The 19,692-nt window shown below is 46.8% G+C and overlaps 1 protein-coding gene across 5 annotated transcripts in view; it reads right to left on the bottom strand.

Annotated features, from left to right (window-relative positions):
- The window catches only part of LOC119431857 (ATP-binding cassette sub-family C member 2-like), a 1,116,245-nt gene that overhangs the window by 909,079 nt on the left and 187,474 nt on the right, over nt 1-19,692 (bottom strand). For 4 of the 5 annotated variants that reach the window (XM_049657185.1, XM_049657184.1, XM_049657186.1 and 1 more), the window contains exons 20-22: nt 11,605-11,915; nt 4,427-4,762; nt 3,240-3,341 (exon numbers count right to left, since the gene is read on the bottom strand). The exons of the other annotated variant lie outside the window; for it this stretch is intronic. In XM_049657185.1, the coding sequence (XP_049513142.1) occupies nt 3,240-3,341; nt 4,427-4,762; nt 11,605-11,915 (749 nt within the window). The remainder of the gene's footprint in view (nt 1-3,239; nt 3,342-4,426; nt 4,763-11,604; nt 11,916-19,692) is intronic. 5 annotated transcript variants of the gene reach the window in all.

Genomic DNA, 19,692 nt, shown 5'->3' on the forward strand with positions numbered 1-19,692 from the left:
GGGAATGAAGTCCAGCATGTTTCGGAGGGAAACTGTCATTTCCCGTTTTAACGATTGTGTCCAGATTATGGATTTGAACCCTTCCGAGGCTGCACAACTCGGGTGTGACAACGTAGACTCCATATTCGCATCCATCCGTCAACATTGAAGCATCGCTATCACCGACCCAGAAGCAGCAAATAGAAAGCCTTGTACGAGAATTTGCCACGTCTTTCTCAACGCCATCCAAAGTCCAGAGAACATCCATCGCCAAACACCGTATCATTGTTGACGAAGCCGTGAGGCCAATTTGTCAGCATCCCTACCGAGTGGCACCGAAGAAGAGAGAGGGCATCAGAAACCAAGTTGAAGAAATGCTTAGAGACGACGTCATTCAACTGTCGACCAGCCCGTGGGCTTCGCCTGTGGCGCTGGTAAAGAAAAAAGGATCAGACCTTGCGTTCCTGCGTGGGTTACCAAAAGTTTGACGTCGTCACAAAGCGCGATGTTTATCCACTTCGAGGATCAATGACACCCTTGATAGACTACGGGATCCGAAATTCTTTTCCTCTCTCGACCTCAAAAGCGGATACTGGCAGATAGAAGTGGACGAAAGAGATCGTGAGAAGACAGCATTCGTCACACCAGACGGGCTATACGATTTCAAGGTACTTCCGTTCGGCCTCTGTTCCGCACCTGCCACACTTCGACGGATGATGGACACTGCACTCTCCGGGTTAAAGTGCCAGTCCTGTCTTGTTTATCTTGATGATGCCATGATTTTTTCTGCTACCTTTGATCAGCATGTGGAACGACTACGGACTGTGCTCAAAGCTATTAGTTCAGCAGGGCTGTCGATAAAGCCACAAAAATGTCACTTCGCCTTCCATGAGGTCCTTTTCCTCGGCCATGTGATTAGTTCTGAAGGCATCCATCCTGACCCTGAGAAGACCGCAGCAGGAGAAAAGTTTCCTAGTCTAACGGATAAAAAGGCAGTTGGGCGACTTTTAGGGCTTTGGGCTTATTACAGACGTTTGGCCAAAATTTTTGGGAACATTGCCAACCCAAACGCGATTGACAAAAGACGATGTACCTTTTCTTTGGCTAAGTGAACAAGAAGATGCATTCAATGAGCTACGACGCCGACTTCAAGACCACCGGGTTCTTGCGCACTTTGATGACGAAGCGGAAACAGACATCCACACGGACGCAAGCAATTTCGGTCTTGGTGCCGTACTCGTTCAGTGGCAATACGGAGAGCAAAGAGTGATTGAAAACGCTAGCCGCACTCTTTAGAGGGCTGAAACTAACTACTCAGCAACGGAAAAAAAGAATATCTCGCAGTAATATGGGCCATAGCCATATTCCGACCATACTTATACGGCTGACCGTTCCGAGCAATCAGCGACCATCCCTCGTTGTGCTGGCTTGCAAACCTGAAGGATCCTTCATGGAGACTTGCTAGATGGAGTCTGAGGCTGCAGGAATACGACATAACGGTCATGTACAGACCTGGTCTCAAGCACAGTGATGCTGATTGCTTGTCACGTGCACCGGTCGAATCTGCTCCTGTGGAAGATGGACACAACTTTTCTTTTCTTGGAGCCGTGACCACATCTGAGATGGTCAAACATCAACAGTCAGACGCGGAGATGCTTCTACTCTCGAGACACCTGGAAGGACACCCCGTCCATGGTCCGCGAGTTTTCAAACGGTGATTATCGTCGTATGTGATGAGAAATAACGTCCTCTACAAAAGAAATTTTGAGCACAGCACAGAGAAATTCCTACTCGTCATTCCTTCAGCCTTGCGATCCGAAATCTAGGAAGCCTGTCACGATGACCCATCCGTAGGACACCACGGAATTTGCTTCAATTCATGCCAAATACTACTGACCAAAGCTATTGAGTTCAGTGCAGCATTATGCGAGAACATGTCTTGATTGCCGAAAACGCAAAACGCTTCCATTAAAACCAGCAGGTCTCCTTCAACCAATAGAACCCCCAGGAATTTTCATTTATGACGCAAAATTTCATTCATGTACCTTTATTAGTTTTAAACCCGAGCTTCGTAGCTTGGTACCTTCCCGCAAAAATGGGCAAAAGTAGTACCAGAATTCTAAATATTGCTTAATTTCGGTCACATTATGAGGAAAACCAGTAAATGTACATGAATAAAATTTTGCGTGCTAAATGAAAATTTTTGAACTCTATTTTATCCAATATTTAGCTTCCTTGAGCGTGCAGTTGCCGGGCTGTTTCCAACAGAAGTTGCGATATTTTGGCAATCTTCAAAAGCAAATTTGTTCGGCCGTAATGCTCGGTTCAGAGGGCGTTCGCAGGGCTCTGCACTACTCACGGTCACCACGTGAAAAAACAAGGAACGGGGTAGCAGCACAGAACTGACGTCACAGGTGCTCGTTTTCCTAGTCAGTTTCCAATTCAGCGAGCCTCTTAATGTAAAATGTAATGCAAACAAAGACTCCTTTCTTCCATTACTTCGCGTATGGATAATTTCAATACTAGCTTTCAGCACCTCGAGTGCACTGGACACCTAAGATGAAAGTGAAACGAAAGTTAAAAAAAAGTGCTGGTCACCTGAGAATTTACTACTCATCTCAATACTGCAATTCCTAGTACTATAGCGGTGAACAAAAAGTAACCGGAATTTCTATTGCCGATCTTTAATATTGGTGAAGAAAGAGCGCTGTCTGTGTATATTACTCAAGAGCAGACTATACTACCTGGAATCATAAAAGCAGAAGAAAATATTTTATAAAACCTAAATAAAGAAAACATGCAAGATAAAATGAGCCCCTGACAGAATATTCCCCATTGTCATCAGTTAATGCATCTCCCCACGGCGTTGAAACGAAACTCAAATATGCAATAACACAATAACAGCTTTTTGATTTTCCCCCAAAAAATTTGTGTAGAATGAACATATGACAACTGACTTGAGTAATTGAGGGATATAGGAGAAAACTATCTCTAAGAAAGCGCAAGAATATATCTTGTGGAAACAGGTGCTTATCAGTTCAAACTCGCGTAGCGTTAGTAGAAAGAAAACCTATGAAAAGCTAGTCAAGTAAAAACAATAAAAATTCTTCCCATCAGCTATTTTTTAGTCCATGTTATATTAAGCCAGAGCTTCCACCTTTCCCTAGAACTGTACCGATATTAAACTCTCAATAATGTTTGGAGGTTGCATAACACTAAATTTCAGACCGAACTGTATTGAAGTATTGCATCTGGCTTACCTCTTTCGGCAGCTCCGTGAACTCTATGTCACGCTCCAAAGCGACCATAATCTGTGTCATCCCCAAGTAGGTGATGCAGATCATGCTCATCATGGATGGAATCTATGGAAAAGAGAAGAGAAGCATTGTTTACTGCCTACGTGTTAACGTAATATGCATGCTGCATCCGCATGTTATGAAGGGTTGCGCATTTGGTCGTATTGGACATGATGTGCCATCGTCAAAAGCAACGTCACGACGTGGCGTACTCCCTCCAGCCCCCCCCCCCTCCCCCCACCCCTTATACGGGTTCCGTTCGCTTGCGCTTCGCCATGAAAAAAATGCATCTGAACAGGTTTTGATATGAACTCGGCCCGCAGACGATTGTCTGAGCTGCAACGGATTGCCTACGAATGGTACCACCTTCCCGCCTCCGTCGCTGCCATCTTTGACGCCACTAAATTGAAGAAGGTTGCCAACGACTTCATATGTACTCACCACTCCTCACTGCAATGCTCTTGGGCCTTGAGAGTAAGCAAATGAATATATGAAATAAAATAAATGAATAAATAATTACTTATGCAATGCAAGCTTTTGTTTCGTCCTCAACAATCTGTCCACTGGCTGGCATCGCTTAACAATGACAAAACGGTGCATTCTCGACCTACTGGTAAGATTTAAGGTGGCGAAACAGCGTCTCGGTTATGAAAGGTCCCTAATGAGCGAGCGGCTTCAGAATACTTTCAACACCTGCAATTACGCACCGCGGTAGCGCAGCGGCTATGGCGTTGCATTGCTGACTTGGATGTGGAAGGTTAGATCTTGGCCGCCACGGCCGTCATTTGATGGGGGCGAAATGCAAAAATGACTATTTTTGACTATGTAGTATTTGTAGTATGTAGTATTTTTGACTATGTACTTTTGATTATGTATTTTGACTAAATGACCATGTAGTACTTAAATGTCGGAGCACGTTAAGAAAACCCAGGTGGTCAGAATAATTCAGGGTCCCCCGCCGCGGCATGCCTCAAATTCATATCGTTGTTTCGGCACGTAATACTCTCGAATTTAGTTTTACCACATGGAGGTATTCACCGTGCACTTCATTTGCATTCCACCTCACTTGTGATGCGGACCCCAGGGCCAGCCATCGAAGCTACCGCTTTAAACGATATGGTCCTCGCGTATTGTTGCCTCCAAATACTCACCGACAGAGACGAGTTGAGAGAAAGGCCGATGCTGCTCGAGCTCGACACATCGTCCGGATTCATTCCGATGACGCTGAACAGCAGTGTGCAGAGCACGATAACCTGGCTGCAGGCCACAGCGAACGTCCTCGTTAGCCTGCCACACGTGACCGAGGCGAGGGAGACACGCAGGTTCTGGTCCGCCAGGCGGCAGAAGCGCGCATAGAAGCGCTCCGTCATACCAAACACACGCACGATGGTCAGCGAGTCGACGGTCTCCGTCACGTGCTGAAGCACGCGCGAAAAGTGTGCACTCCGGATGTAGCGCGTCGCATTCACCGCACGAGTAAGGACACTCTGCGAAGATACAGACATTGGACACTCGGTTAACTCGATGCGGCTCCAGAAGGTTTATTCAAATGGCATCTTTCAGACCAGATGCCACTCGTGCCATGGAGTAGTGTCCATGCAAAGACTTACAAGCGCAGGAACAGAAGCCCTTTGGTATCCTTTTTCGGTTTTTGCCTTTCTTTATGCTGAGAGAAGCATACTCAACAATACAGGTACCAACGGTGGCCACACGCAGAGGCAACAACGCACCCTGTCTTGTACAGGGTGTCCGAAATGTAGCAGTGCAGTAGAAATGATAGTCTCAAAGTTTGAAGTTTTACATATAACTTCAATCAGCTGGAAGCGACGAGAACTAGATAACCACGACAGGCCGATTCAAGATGAACCAATTCGCCAATATCAGGCTGTTGCTACTATTGAAGTTCTACTTACGGCGGTGCAGATATGATTACAGGTGATGCTGAAAATGTGCTCTACCATATTCTGAAGACATGTGTGCACTCAATGATGATTTTAGTTGAACACGCAATGGATGATTGCTGGAGCTATCTGTGCAATGTGCTGGGTAGTGGCTGTCTGCAGATCCTGCAGTGTATGAGGTGTACTGCGATGTTATTCACAATTACTATCATATTTTCGTTTATTTTCTCACTGCACAGTTCATTTACGGACAACGAGTATGACCAGAAGCCTGCGTTCGTTGTTGCATTTACACGAGCCAAGCATTTACACGAGCACTTTGTTCACAAGCATGAACAAAGTGGCCCAACAGCTAAGCCTCCTGAAGTACGAGCTGTCTATATGTACACGTGCATTCTATATGTATACGTCATTGTGATGTACATATAATGTAAAGAGCTGTCAGGCATTAACATACCCTCTGTTTAACACGCGTCCTGGATCCAGTGGGTTGAATAGGCACTAAAGGCAAATAGTAAGTGAAGCTAAAGTGAATCGCCTCGGAGATTTTAAGCAGCGAGTGTTGAAGGATGTGATATGCGAGTTGAATATGTCATCGACATTTAGACTCTGGTTACAAACAATTCGTGTCTGAGACAAGTTGAAATCCTAGCAAAGTTTTACTATGCACGCGATGTGACCTCGCGTATTCGCTAAACGAAGTTTCGGTGCACAACAGGAACGAGTAGTTTCTATAACTCAGAAGCTAAAGTGCCACACGATCTCGGTCATCGGTGGCTATATTTCTCCGAAGGGAAGATTTGACGCTGGACATCTGAAACTTGTTCTTGACACAAGCCAAAGACCTCATGTTATTGTAGGTAACTTCAACGCGCACCGCCATCGTTGGGGTAGCAGGGTCATAAACATTCGAGGAAAACAACTTATTGACTTCACAAACAGCAATGATCTTGACACCCTGAACGACGTACAGCAACTGTCTCGATTTAGCTATCGCTTCACGATGCCTTTCGTCTTCTGCTGCCTTGTGCGCAGATGCTGCAACGACCGGCAGTGATCACCCACCTACTTATGAGCAATTGAGATGGTTTACCAGACTCCCAAATTCTCATGCGCGACGCGCTGACTGGTATGCTTTTCAAAACAAACTGGTAGAGTCCTGCGGCAGTATAATTTCTCCGAAAGAGATCGAAGAGCACATTACAGCAGCAATGCACGTAACAACACGCATCGTCACAACGTCAAATTCCAGAAAATCTATTGACGTTGTATGTGAACAGCTGCGGGCAGTCCGACGCCGTGCCGAGGGGAAATACAGACGAACTAAATAATAACAGACTTGAGGACGTGACGCAGTGTACAAAAGAAAATTCAAAGATACTTAGACAAGCTCTACCGACCACGTTGGAGGTCCTTCAGCACAAGGCTGGGCCCAAGAAAACCCTTGTCCATGATGTGGTATGTTGTACGAGCCTCGTCATCTCTACAACAACGACGTCCCATCCGAGCTTTGGCTATCTGTCAGATGCGCAGTGAGAAGGAGATCGCGGAAGATTTCTGCTTGCACCTCTCCGGCTCTACAACAGTGGTAGCTGCGCTGCTTAGGTGCGCTCCTCCAACAATGGACGATGGTCTCGACCTTCCATTCACGCTTCAAGAGCTACGTGCAGCGATTTCTCCTTCAAGACACTCAAGTGCGCCTGGGCCTGCTGGCATTACCTATTCTACACTGCGCCATCTGGGCCCTCGAGTGACTAGAGCTTCTGGCTTTATATAATCTCTCTTGAGCCTCGGGAACTCTGCCGGCACATAGGAAGACAATCAAGATCGTGGCGTTCTTGAAATCAGTCAATTCGCCCCATGATATGCTTTCCTACAGACCTGTGGCGCTCGCCAGTTGTATAGGAAAAACCATGGAACGGATTGTTTTGATGCGCCTAGAATGGTTTTTGGAGAAGCGTAATATATACCCAGACGCAATGGCAGGTTTCCGAAAGGGTAGGTCATCAATCGAAAACGTTATTGACCTAGTAACGACTGTTGAACATAAGAAACGTCGCCGTTGATTGACGGCTGCTGTGTTTCTGGATATCAAGGGTGCATTTGACAATGTTCTGCACGATGCAATTTTAAATGCCCTTGAAGATGGGTGGTCGCCTACATCAGTGGATAGCCAGCTGTCTTCAAGAGAGAACGATATTCATGACAACTCTAAATGGTGATGCAATGAACCATCCCGTCTATATTGGGGTGCCCCAAGGAGGTGTACTGAGCCCAACCTTATGTTGTTCTCGTTGGACTCGTCGAAGAACTTATAGGTACAGTCTGGGTCTGTATACGCCGATGACATCTGTATATGAACGACGAGCGTAACGCGCTTACAAGTACAAACGAAGCAACAGCTTAAAGTATCAATAACGTCGCAATAGTCGTGGACTACAGCTCTCACCGACAAAAGTATAGCCATGGAATTTACATGGAAATCAATGGCCTGCTACCCCGTTATGATTGATGGCAAGAATATACCTTCGGTAACCTACTATAAGTTTCTCGGCCATAGACCATGACTTATCTTGGTCAAAGCACATCTCAGTATTAAGAAAAAATCTGGACAGCTTTGCTCAAGTCATTCGACATGTTTGGAAAATCGTGGGGGCCATCCAAATCATCTCTTCTGCAGCTCTACCAGGCACTCTTCAAGCGAAGCTTGTATTGCCTCACAAGCGTCGGTGCCGTTGTAGGTGTGACCGCAAAAAAAAAAAAAAAAAAACTTTCAAGCGCAAGTGAAGGAAAACGGCGAGAAGGGTTAATAGACCGCTGTTGAAACACGTGAGGCGCGTGCCCTTAACACGTGAGAGGAGCACACAATCAGGAGCGGGCATGGAAGGGCAAGGGAAGGAAAGGCCCTCGCGCGCGTTGCGTCGGGTCTCCTTTTCGATGCATTCGAAACGGATGGGAAGGATTCGCGTTGTTCGGTCGGCGGCAGAACAGGCCGCTTTCAACGAGAAACGCGTCAACTCTTTTTTTTTTTATTCGAGAAACGCCGTCAGCGTCGACTAATAGGCTCGCGCTCGCCGTGCGGATCCTGCTTTCAAAGCAGCTCAAGCCCAGGCTCGGTTACAGTGGCAGGTAGCAGATCCCACGTTAAAGGCGCGTCTTACCGAAGGGCAGGGTACCCCGAGGCCAGGGAACACGACACCAAACTTTGAGAGTACAAGAATTAAGCTTCGCGTGCTTCCCCCCCCCCCCCACCTCCTCCCTGTTCCCGGTAGGGGAAGGGCGGACGAATTTCTATTTTGACGCCTCCGCTACAGCGCACTTGTACTTTCTCGGATTAATACATCTGCCGTCGCACACTTAATGGAGCTCAGGCTCACGCACTAAGCATTTGCCTTGAATTACCCGATGTGCTTCTAAATGCGGCACAAATGCAGAGGCACGCGCGTGCCCAGCTTGAGTTTATCTGCAACATTAGCCAGTGCGAGTACATCTAAGGCTACTGACAAGGCATTGGAATCACACACTGACAAACGTCACAAGCATACTGCCTGACGCCGCCTACTCAGAAGCCGCGTTGTCACAACAAAATATACTGCCGTCAGACACCACCGAATGACATACCAGAGGTTCCACTATGGACGATTGCAAAGCCGACGGTGAGACTCTCCATCCACGGAATAACGAAAAAGTCCAAAATTCCACTTGCTGGTCTGCAGCATTTCGCGCATATCCTGCACTGCTTACATTTACGGATATACCGAACGTGTTTTTGCAGGGGGTTCTGTAACACAGATCTCTTCCGCGGCAGCTTATACGGCACCTGGAATGGGGATCACGCAACGGTTCAAGATAGGACACAAAACATCCTCAAGAGCAGCTGAGCTGACCGGCGTTCGATAAGCAATCCGCTGCATGCTGCAACAAAGCCTCACTAAATGGACAAGTGTTCTGTGACTCAAAACCGGCACCGCAACTCATCCAAAAAAACATGACTCAAAGAAGCACATATAGTCCTCTAGTTTACGACATCATGGCATACCATTGCGCTGCAATGGATTCTCAGCCATTGTGGAATAGCTGGAAATAAGCAGGCTGACGCGGAGTCAGAGATGGCACACACTGACGGGAAGATTATAAGACTTCATTTTTCCCGGTATGACATCAACGCCTTGCTTCGTAACTTCATCAAAACCTCTATAGCGCGGCAATGGGACAACCCCGAGCATCAGCAAGAGCGCCTTTACAGACTTGACGCTGGTTTGCGATTCCGGCTTCCACTTCGGATGCGGAGAGGATAGGAAACACTTATCCATCGATTACGGCTCGGCGTCTCGCTGATACCTTCACAAGAAAGGACGAGAACGTAACGTAGCGTGTGCCCTCAGTATGTGGCCGAGCGAAGGACATTTAAGCGTAATGTTGACTGTTTGGACTCTCGCCACTTTTCGGGAAGAAAATATTTTAGGCGCGTGAAGAGCTAACCTTCCGCAACGCACCATAATATCACTTTTGAACTTTCTGTGTGAGACGGGCTTAGACGTTCCTCTCTAGGACCTGTGAAAACAGGACTTTTGAGAAGTGAAGAAAGTGCGAAATGTGTTTACGCGATGACGCTTTGTGTGGACAATATTACTCCTGCGTGTAGTGTGTCTAAAGCGTATTGGACAACGTGTGTAAATAGTAGCTCATTGTACCATATCATAATTACCTGCCACCTACCTCTCCCGGTATCTCCCACTTCCCCTTACTACAGTGAACGAGGAGCAGCAGGCTAGGGACACGTTTTCCGGGCCGACTTCTCCTCCTTTGTCTTCATTAAAGTCTACGCCTCCGAGGTAAAGCGATAGATTTGTGCTCGAGAACGTTCGAGTTATCAGTATTATCGAGAACAGAGCTTTAGTAATCGAGAATCGAGGCAAACCCAGAGCACGATTTCATATTTTACCGGGACATTCAAGGACTAGCCCGATAACGTAGCGAGATTTTGCATACCTTACATACATGACGTAGCGACTCATTATAGTTCTGTCACTTGTAATCAACAACCTATAACAAACATCGGAGGACGCTTAAGCTTCGCCTTTCAGAGTGGAAGGCAATAGCATTATGGGGCTCCGTTCTCATCGCATTTTTCTTTATGAGAAGGCTTCACTGCAACACAGAGCGGGGAAAGTAAGCTTACAAAGACGAAGCTTACACCGATCCCCTTAAAGTCAGCTTCCCTTTTAAACACAAAGCATTGCTGGGAAGACATTTTTCCAGATGCAATATAAGCCATCTTATATCAAAATGTGAAGGCCCTAGGACCTTTTTTTATTACTTTACTAATTGTTTGCTGTTGCCCCGAGGCGCGCACGTCTCCAAAATGCATTAGGCAGGCTAAGTCGCAGTTTGACATGTCGAGTACGCGAGCGTCATCTGGACGGTGTTTTAGCAAGTAACCTACCTGGCCCCGCCGCTGTTTTGTGGTAGAAATGCTGGAAAAGGGGTTTGTGTTTGAGTTTTCTCGTAACAGAATTGTTTTCTCGTACATTCACATCACAATCCGACGCTGTCATGGCTGCAGGCAGTGTTACAGTCGTACTTTACAATTTTCTGACGGATATTACTTTGAGAAATTCAATTTTTGTTCACTAACGCCTTGCGCCACACGGAGGAACTGCGCGGTCGGGGTGGATCGAGATGATTTATTTGGCCGGGCAATGCCACCGAAGCCGACACCGGATATTCTGGGACCCCCGGGGCCTTTAACGCTATCGCGTTAGAACGATCACTGCATTGTATTATATGACGGAAGGAAATGCTACTTGTCTACTTCTAATCCACCCTTAGAACAATAACATCTTGACGTTACCCTTGACAACGACGCGGGTGGTCGAAAGGTTTCGTTTGCGCTCGAATCTGCGCCGCTGGCATTTTCGCGTTCCCTTAGTTTCGTTATCACGCAGTGCTGCGCGCTGGTTTTGCTGGCTCACGAAACTCACGCAACCTACAAGTAGTAGCGGCCGGGGCCCATCGCGACGAGCGTCGAATATCCTGTTTATGGTTCGGCGAGCACCCTTTCTCTTTCGCAATGTCGGCTCTGTCTTGGTTCGATTTTTTCGTTTTGCGCAAACCACAGCGGTCGGGCGCCGTTTCACTCACCGACGGCAGTGAAGCACGGTGACAGCGTATGCAACGTCGCGATTCCTCGCTCGGGGGCGGGTGATTTGAATTGCGCCGGAGGTATGCGGACCCTTCAGACGCAATTTTCTCCTGAACTAAGCCTTTTCATGGCACGAAACAAGTGATGCGAGGTTTCTGGAATAGGACTTTAACAGTCCACGTTGACTTCAAATTTACCTTTAATGTCCCTTTAACTGTAATAGCAACAGGGGTACTAGAAATGGTGTCCAAGAAGAGGAAAAATTGCCATTGCCAGGACTTACTAAGCCGACTGTGAAAATGACTAACACGACGACGCCGACACCGATGATGGCAAGGCTCTCGGTGCCTATAACTGCTAGCCGCGAGAGGGCCACCAGGCTGTTCTGGATCGTCTGGCGGCCCAGCACGGCCATGCGAGTGTCCACGTCGTTGAGGTCGGAGGTGAACCGGTTCAGGATTCTGCCCCGCGGAGTCGCGTCGAAGAACGACACCGGACTGAACAGCACGTGTTCGAGCATGTCGTGGTGCAGCACCCGGGAGAGCCGGTTTATGGCGAATGACAGCAGCACGTTGCCAGCCAGGCGGGTGGCCACTGCGCAAACACGTCAGGCGAGGAGGTCAACAACGAGGCACGTATGTAAAGTGAGAGGGACAACTATTACTCGGAAGAGCTTGCGCAAGTTGGTAGCCCATAGTAACAACCGTCTTTTAGCGCACAAAGAAGAACACAGGACAGAAAGGAACGACGCGGACACAGCGCTATCGAACGATTAAAAGTAGAACACGAAACGGATCCCGATGTACTAGAAAGAGCTTGGGCATGTTGATAACCCCTTCTAACAACTTCTTTGTGCGCTAAAATAAATTGTAACTGTTACTCGAACATATTGATAACCTTTTTACCAAATATTTCCGCTTAACAGTTTTTTCTCAGACTGCATAATTAAGGAAGCGAAAACTCAACGCAGTTTGCAAGCACACTTTTTCCCCTGTGCGGTAGACCCTTATCAGCTGCGTATTAAAAGTACACTCAGCGTCTGTTTACTTTGAATAAAACGAATTTTAGATAGTTGGTCTTGCATGACAGTTGAACCAGCGTTTATGAGACAAAGGATGAACAAACAAACCAGACACGCTAAGCGCTGACTTCCAATTTATTTATTGGATCGTAACAACCAACTCAGAAAAAAACACCGAGGAGAAAAATAAATCAACCTGCTAAGCACGTGCATAACTCTGCTCTCAATTCGCACACTCCTACATTATCTCACAAATTGACAATTACGCAAAAAGGAAACGTTTCTGTTGTCCCTTTGGCCCCAGTAAAGCTGCCAAAACTCTTCAAGCAAATCAAGCAAAATTAGTACGGTGTGCTAAACAATACAAATAGAGGTTCGCTTCTTGCTAGGACACATTCGTTTATAAATTGCCTTTGTCCTACAGGAATGTATACGTATATTTGCGGAGGGAAAGGTGTGCGACTACGAGCACGCATTTCTATAAGTATAGGAAAGGAAAGTTATCGCATCATTGCACACGTTGCGGTGATCATTGACGTGATAAATGTGTGTTAGTAATTGAGGGCTGGGCGAAGGAGCAGCTTACTTTTCTGAATTGGAGAGCAATGTGTGAGCACTCTTTCCGTCTCCTTGTTGAAAAGATAATTTATTTCTCGTGATGCCTTTAGTGTTTTGGTGTGTGTTTTTTGTTTGTTAATTCTCTTATTTTATCGTGTACAACATGTACGTACAAATATAGGGCATTTTCTTTTTTTTAGCTGCACCAAATTTGAGAAATTGGCTGTGGCAGATAGCACAATTGTAACCCTTGAACTGAATGACTCGATGACGCAGCCATTACTTCTGTGAGAAATCAAAATGCGTAATTGAATAATTAACGCAATTACACTAATTTACTTTCTAATAATTGCTCTATGGAATATATTTCAATTTATAAATTGTAGCTATAGTCGGGTACAACTTAAGAAGACAGGAGAGGACCCGCCCAGGACTAAAGAAATAGTTCCGCTGACGCGACTCGGCTAGACTCGGCCCAGCTCGAAGTGCGGGCTGCATGCTCTCCGTCGGCGGTGTCACCGGCCGTCCGGCACATGACGTCAGTCTAGAGTGTGCGCCCATTGGTGGAGGCTCGTGTGCATCCGCCTTTGAGGAGCAAATGCCGCTGCCTTCTAAAGTTGTACCCGACTATAGTGTGTGTTTACAAGGCATATCGACTTGGAAAGAATTCTGAGAATTGCCCCAGTTTCTAGACATGCGCCGTCAAATTCCAAGTTCGAATAAATGCACTTCTGTTCGACTTACTTTTGAAAGAAAATGCTCTTTTATGCGTTGAAGGACAAAAGTAAGTGGGACGCCATTGCATTTCTTCAAACACTTTAAAAGTATATCTCGTAACTGGTGTTCTCTTGAGAATTCGTTCCAAGTGCATACGCTTTGAGAAGTCACGGGCTACAATTCGTAAATTGAAATATGTGCCGCAAATTAATTCATTGAAAAGGTAATTACTGTAATATGTTTATTACAGTAATTAATACAGTAATTAATATGTAATTAAGCATTATAATTTCTCGTTGAAGTAATGATCGCGTCATCAAGTTCAAGAGATAACATTGCGCATAGGCAATGTTTGAAGATATGGTGCAGCTGAAAAAAATTAAGAGCCCTTCCACTACTTTGAAGATGGAAGCCAGCGAAGCTGTGACTATGGTGGATCTGCAATAGTGAACATTGAAATAGTGAATTTATATATTGTAGCGTCAGCTACACTGGCCGAGGTTGAGCAGTTTCGCGTGGCTCCTAGAGAGCCGTGCTGCGCATGCGTGAGGAGCAGTGACGTCACAACGCGCACAGCTGGCGCTCCGGGCGTTTGCCCGGCGTTTGCGCTGGGCGTTTGATCGTTCGCGCTGGGCGTTTGCCAGTGTGGTATAGCCATGGAGAAGCAGAGCTAAATTGCTGCTCAGCGGCGCGGAAGAGCGGAGGCTAACTCATCGGATCCCGAAGTAGTAGCCAGGCAATTAGCGGTTGAGCGTAGAAAGAACGAACAGAACAAGGCTAAACGTGCTGCGGAGACACCGGAGCAACGGGAGGAACGTCTAGCAAAGTGGCGTCGCCAGGAGGCTGTGCGACGTGCCCGACCATCTCAGCAGCAGCAACAACAAGACGCCGCCGATGAAGTCAAGGCTCGCCGATTGACTGACTATACGGTGAAACTTAGCGAAAGCGCCAGTGCGACTCGGACCTTCGAGACGGACTTCGTAAAAAAACCGTTTGGATATGCGTGCGACGTGTGTGAAAGACTGTGGCACAATAAAGACTTGACGCCGGTAAGTAGCGCCATGCGTGAAACGTTAAGTTTAGCGGCGCCGCCTGAGTGGGGTGAAACCGTGGCGCGGGTTTGTACAACGTGCGAGAACTTTCTCGTTAAGCATAAGATTCCACTCTTTAGCGTTACCAATGGGTATCGTTACCCGCCCATGCCACCAGGTCTACCGGTTCTGAACGATGTGGCCGACTTAGCTCACGCTACGTTATCCTGACATGGCAGAACTAAGCAACTGCTAATTTTTTTGCCATTATGGACTATATTGAGCGTCTTCGGCATGTTCGTAAAACGCAAGTACACCGGCGTCTTGTTATCGCCTGGCGCGATGGCCAAGTAGTGCGTTTGCTGCGCCAAGTCCTCCCCATCGTCATAGACTAGCGTATGAACCACAGCTTTCATAGCCGCGGCACACTGCACGGCATCGTCAGGATCCTGACGTCAAGATCCTGGAAGTTGTGGTTAAACGCGCGTCCGTCCCATAGCGAGTCCAAAGGGCAACTGCTGATAACAGTGCTAGCGCGATCTCTACTTCAGGAGACAAAGGGGCACAACGATTGATGGGAGGTGCCGCCGCTGAGTATTGGGACGCTTGTGAAAGAGGCATCGGCGGTGGCGATGGGTATAACAATGGACCATCCATCAACCGTTTTGACACCTCTGCTAATGCTCTTTATAATCAACCGATATATGTCCACCACCGAAAATGGTTGTTCTAGGCATCGTTTTGTCTGTCGACGCGATCCGCAAGAACCTAGCTATATACAGCTTCGCTGTAAAGACATTTGCTATGTGTGGTGTGGCAACACTTCAGTTAGAAGTCAGCGCTCCGTCTGTGCTACTTCTGCGTTACTGCTCTCCTTTCTGAAAAGTAGGCAGACGTTGTACGCCTTCCGGTGGCAGCTGCAAAGCATGTTTCGCAATTTCCCTTTCTTCTCTTTCAAGTGTATATGTGTTATCCCACCTAATACTAATAGTAATTTCTCTCGCCATGCGGTTGACCTGTTTACCCTTGAGATAGCGACGCGGTCACAGTTTGCTCCATGTGGCGGAATGAACGTGAGGACTCGAAGGGCCTCGCTGTGCACCGGTGCATAAAATAATTATTCGCAGATGTATGCCAATCTGAGCAAATATTCCAGCGAAGCTGCATGATGATGATAGAATGTATTTATTGAGGGATGGCTTGAAGGCCTATTATGTGGAATAGGAAGGGGTTGGGGGAAAGCTGCATAAGCAAGGCATTTATTTGAACTGGTTAGTCTGACACACTGGGAACCTCCATAGCGCTAAATAGACAATAGCTCCATGTATTGTCGTTTCTATGTCTCTCCCTGTCTTTTTAGCACTATTGAGGTAGTGGGTGTAAGCAAGTTCTCACACCCTTCAGAAGTCCCACTGTCTTTGTCAAAGAACTCCAGAAGTATTAGGTTTTGTTTGTTGGCAGTTTTTATAATTCATCACCGACGCCGCTTGCTCGTTCTCACGACGCCCAGCTCATATCAGGGCCAAGGAGCCACACATAGTTGGAGTTGCTGTAGAGCGCCGTCATCTCTCACCGCTGCGGCTGTATAAACTCCTAGCTTCTTGCCTCTAACGTTCACACGATAAAACGGGACGTTAGAAGCTATAATATAGATTACTGGATAAATAAACCGCGTAAATAAAGTTGTATATTGCAGTGAGGTATGCGCAAGGTAACGTTTACTTTATAGTTATAATATTTACGTTTTAAAGACAATTCTTGGTGACGGCTCACACGCAGGTGGCGTTGCAGCATCAGGGCGTCAGCTTTCACCACCGCAGCCGTCGCACTTTTGATCGGCGACGGCTGCACACACGGCGCACTTTTGATCGTGATCGAGCCCGATATGGGTCGAATTTCTTGGTCGCGATTGGATTCTTTGCTCAATCTGCGGAAGGGAGACAATCGCGGTCGAACATTCCGATCCAGATCGGTCTCGATCGCTATCAAAATTGGCCGTGCGACACTGGTATAAGACAAATTGGAGCACTCTGTGAGAGAACTAGTCGGTAAATACACTTCGCAACGATCTGGAAAAATTGTGTCCTATGGAAGATGTATGCAGCCCCTGTGTCCATCAAAACATTGTCTCTGCGTTCACACGCACCCTGCGCGGCCCTGCCCATAAAGGTAATTACCTTCAACAGTATATGGTGCTGCATGGAGCTCACCTATCTTTGAGCGTTGTCTATGTGCTTGGGCAGCAAGAGAATGCAAAAACTAACGTGTCAACCTCATCAGCGCGGCCTAGCGCCAGTGCTAGAGTTCGGGAACCGTAATGCGCTAACTGTGCATGGCGTAGAAACGCGCTAAATGAGCCCGCGCAAGTAAGAACGTAAAAAACGGTATTCGCATGGGTACGCGGACAATAGCATCATGCTTGCAAGAATAACAGTAACGAAAAAATGAATTATTCGCACAATCGATCAAGTGAAATACTTACGTGCGTGCAGTGACCGCTTCGCTGACCACTAAGCGCTTTTCACTCACGGTCAGTAGTGGTTTACAGTCATATGCATATGTATTTATTCGACAATTGTTAAGACTCGACATTACTTTATTATGAATATAGCACAGTGAGACGATGTAAGGGAAACAAGAGAAAGAGCAGAGATGGCCCTAACGCTGCAATATTATTGGCTTATTTCGCTTCAGAGATAGCGTACACGAACAATTCTTGCCGTACGCGATATCTTCAATACAAACTTCGCGCACGATCTACGTTAAGGTTCACCGTGAGCGAAGCTTGTTTCAAATTCAGACATTTGATCGAACGAAAAGCCATTCCAGGTAAACAAACGTAAAAAAATAGGTAAAGAAATATATATTTATAACAAATCTTCTAACAATCCCTGTTGGGATTGACAGTATGTATAAAGAAATAAATACTAAATACTAATAATAAAATTTAACACCTGGGCTGTATCAGTTGCGCTGGCATCTGTGATCATGTCGGGCATTTGTTCGCTGCAGGTACCGCGCTGCTCGATCGCCACGCTTATGATTTGACATTTGGTTATAAGCACCCTGCACTAGAGATGGGCAAAACGGCTCACTTCAGTGAGCGGCTCGGAACGGCTCAGCTAACTGAAATGAACCGGTTCATTTGGACGGCTTACCGGTTCACTTAAACGTGTAACCTGTGTTATCATATTCTATAGTTACGTGGTTTTGAAAAAAAAAACGATATATGCATAATTTAATAACCGTGTTATGGGTATTTTCGCTATGATTAGAGAATATTTTTACATATATTAAAAGCATGAATTTTCAGTTGCAATGAAGCTTTCTTTTCTGATAATGGGGATAAAATGCTTATGATACTGTGACAGGCAGAATGCGACATACTTTTTTCAAAAAAAAATATGTAACTTCATCGTCATTACAGAAGCTTGTCCGTTTTTGTGGTGCTTTAAAATCAACTTTTGTCAAACTAAGAACACAAAATGATTGTACATTATGTTTCAACTTTATTAATTTATTCACATAAGTACGTTCACTTAATATGAGTAAGCTGTAACGCCATGCAAAATAAATGGAGAAATCATTTCTTGAAGTACAATACAAAAATCATACGAAAGATCCACAAAACTGCCGCCCCTACCTTTCGTTTTTCTTTTTTTTTTTCTTGAGTGCACGCGCGATACTGGCGATCATGCCATCATACACCAGGACAAAAAAGAAAAAAAAATGAAATGAAGTTCTATTACAACACAACAGATCATTGGCCTCGTTTTATTGACGTGCTAATGATACACGCTCAGAAAATGCACTGAAGTGGATGTCATGGGCGACATTTTCATGACTACACTAATTAGCACAAATGAAGACCAGGACGTAAACTGTACGTTCACCTCTTGTCGTTAAAGGGCCCCTAAACCGCCCAGAGATCGAAGTTTAATCGTGGTGTTGCAGTTGTGCACGTGTCTACAACGAACACGTAGCCGCGAGAATTTTTCGAAATGGTGCCGTAATAGCGGAGTTACTTGATGATCGAAAAACGGCCCTCGCTCGTTTCGCTCTTCGCTACTCTCCTCATCGGCTGGTCTCCCCTCCTCGCCGAGTGCTTCTCGAAGGGTCACGTGACATACGTCATCGCCAAATAGCTTCTCAAAACACTGCATACTTCCGGTCACGTCCACGCTAGCGGCACATATACCGACGGCGAACTGTCCGCCAGTGCCGTAGAACGTCTGCCGCGCGAGTGGTGTCCAAAGTAGACGGCAGTTCGGCTGGCGCCCCGCCCGCTGAACCATCAATGGCCCAATCGACGAGCGCGAACCTGCGCGCCTCCGCCACCGGCAACGAAAACATCAGCTGCAGGCGGGAGGCGACGGGCTCGGCTGTGCTCGCATCGGAGCCGACGGCGCCGCTAATATCAGCGTATTTTTCTTCTTTGTGTACAAGTACTGCGAAGAGCGATAACAACGATAAGAAAATATTGCGGCTTGTGAGCGTCGGTATTTCATTTCAAAGCGCCGTTCATTTTAGCTTTGACGGGAACCAGAAAAGGCCTAGCGATAATATCGGCGCCGTCGAGCGATCAGCGGCGGTGAATCTGCCGCACAAATGAGTCCCGGTCTCATCCTCTCTACGTACGGCGAGCAAGAACCGCGGTCGAACGGCGGCCCGCGAATGGCAAACGGCGTGCGATGAGTTGCCGTGCCGGTAACGTGGACTCAGCGCTTCTCGGCTACCCGCTGCTGCTGCGGTGCCGGCCCGTGTTATGTGAAACGTACCGCTATAGACCCTGTGTTGCGCGCACGTCGGGAAAGGCCAACACTGTCAGACTTTTTTCGCGCAGCTAATCAGACCGCTAAGCACGACTGTGTTGGAACGGGAGCGATTTGGCACTTGCGTTGCGGGATGTAATTACCAATTCGCAAGGGCGCACATACGAGCAACACGACGAGGAAGAGAAGAAAGCGCACGTACCTGCTAGCAGACTAACCGGAAGTCGTAGGTTCTTGTTCAACCAATGAACATCGTTTCCGCAGTTGACATC

The sequence above is a fragment of the Dermacentor silvarum genome, chromosome 10, assembly GCF_013339745.2.
Source record: "Dermacentor silvarum isolate Dsil-2018 chromosome 10, BIME_Dsil_1.4, whole genome shotgun sequence".
Taxonomy (NCBI): Eukaryota; Metazoa; Arthropoda; class Arachnida; order Ixodida; family Ixodidae; genus Dermacentor; species Dermacentor silvarum.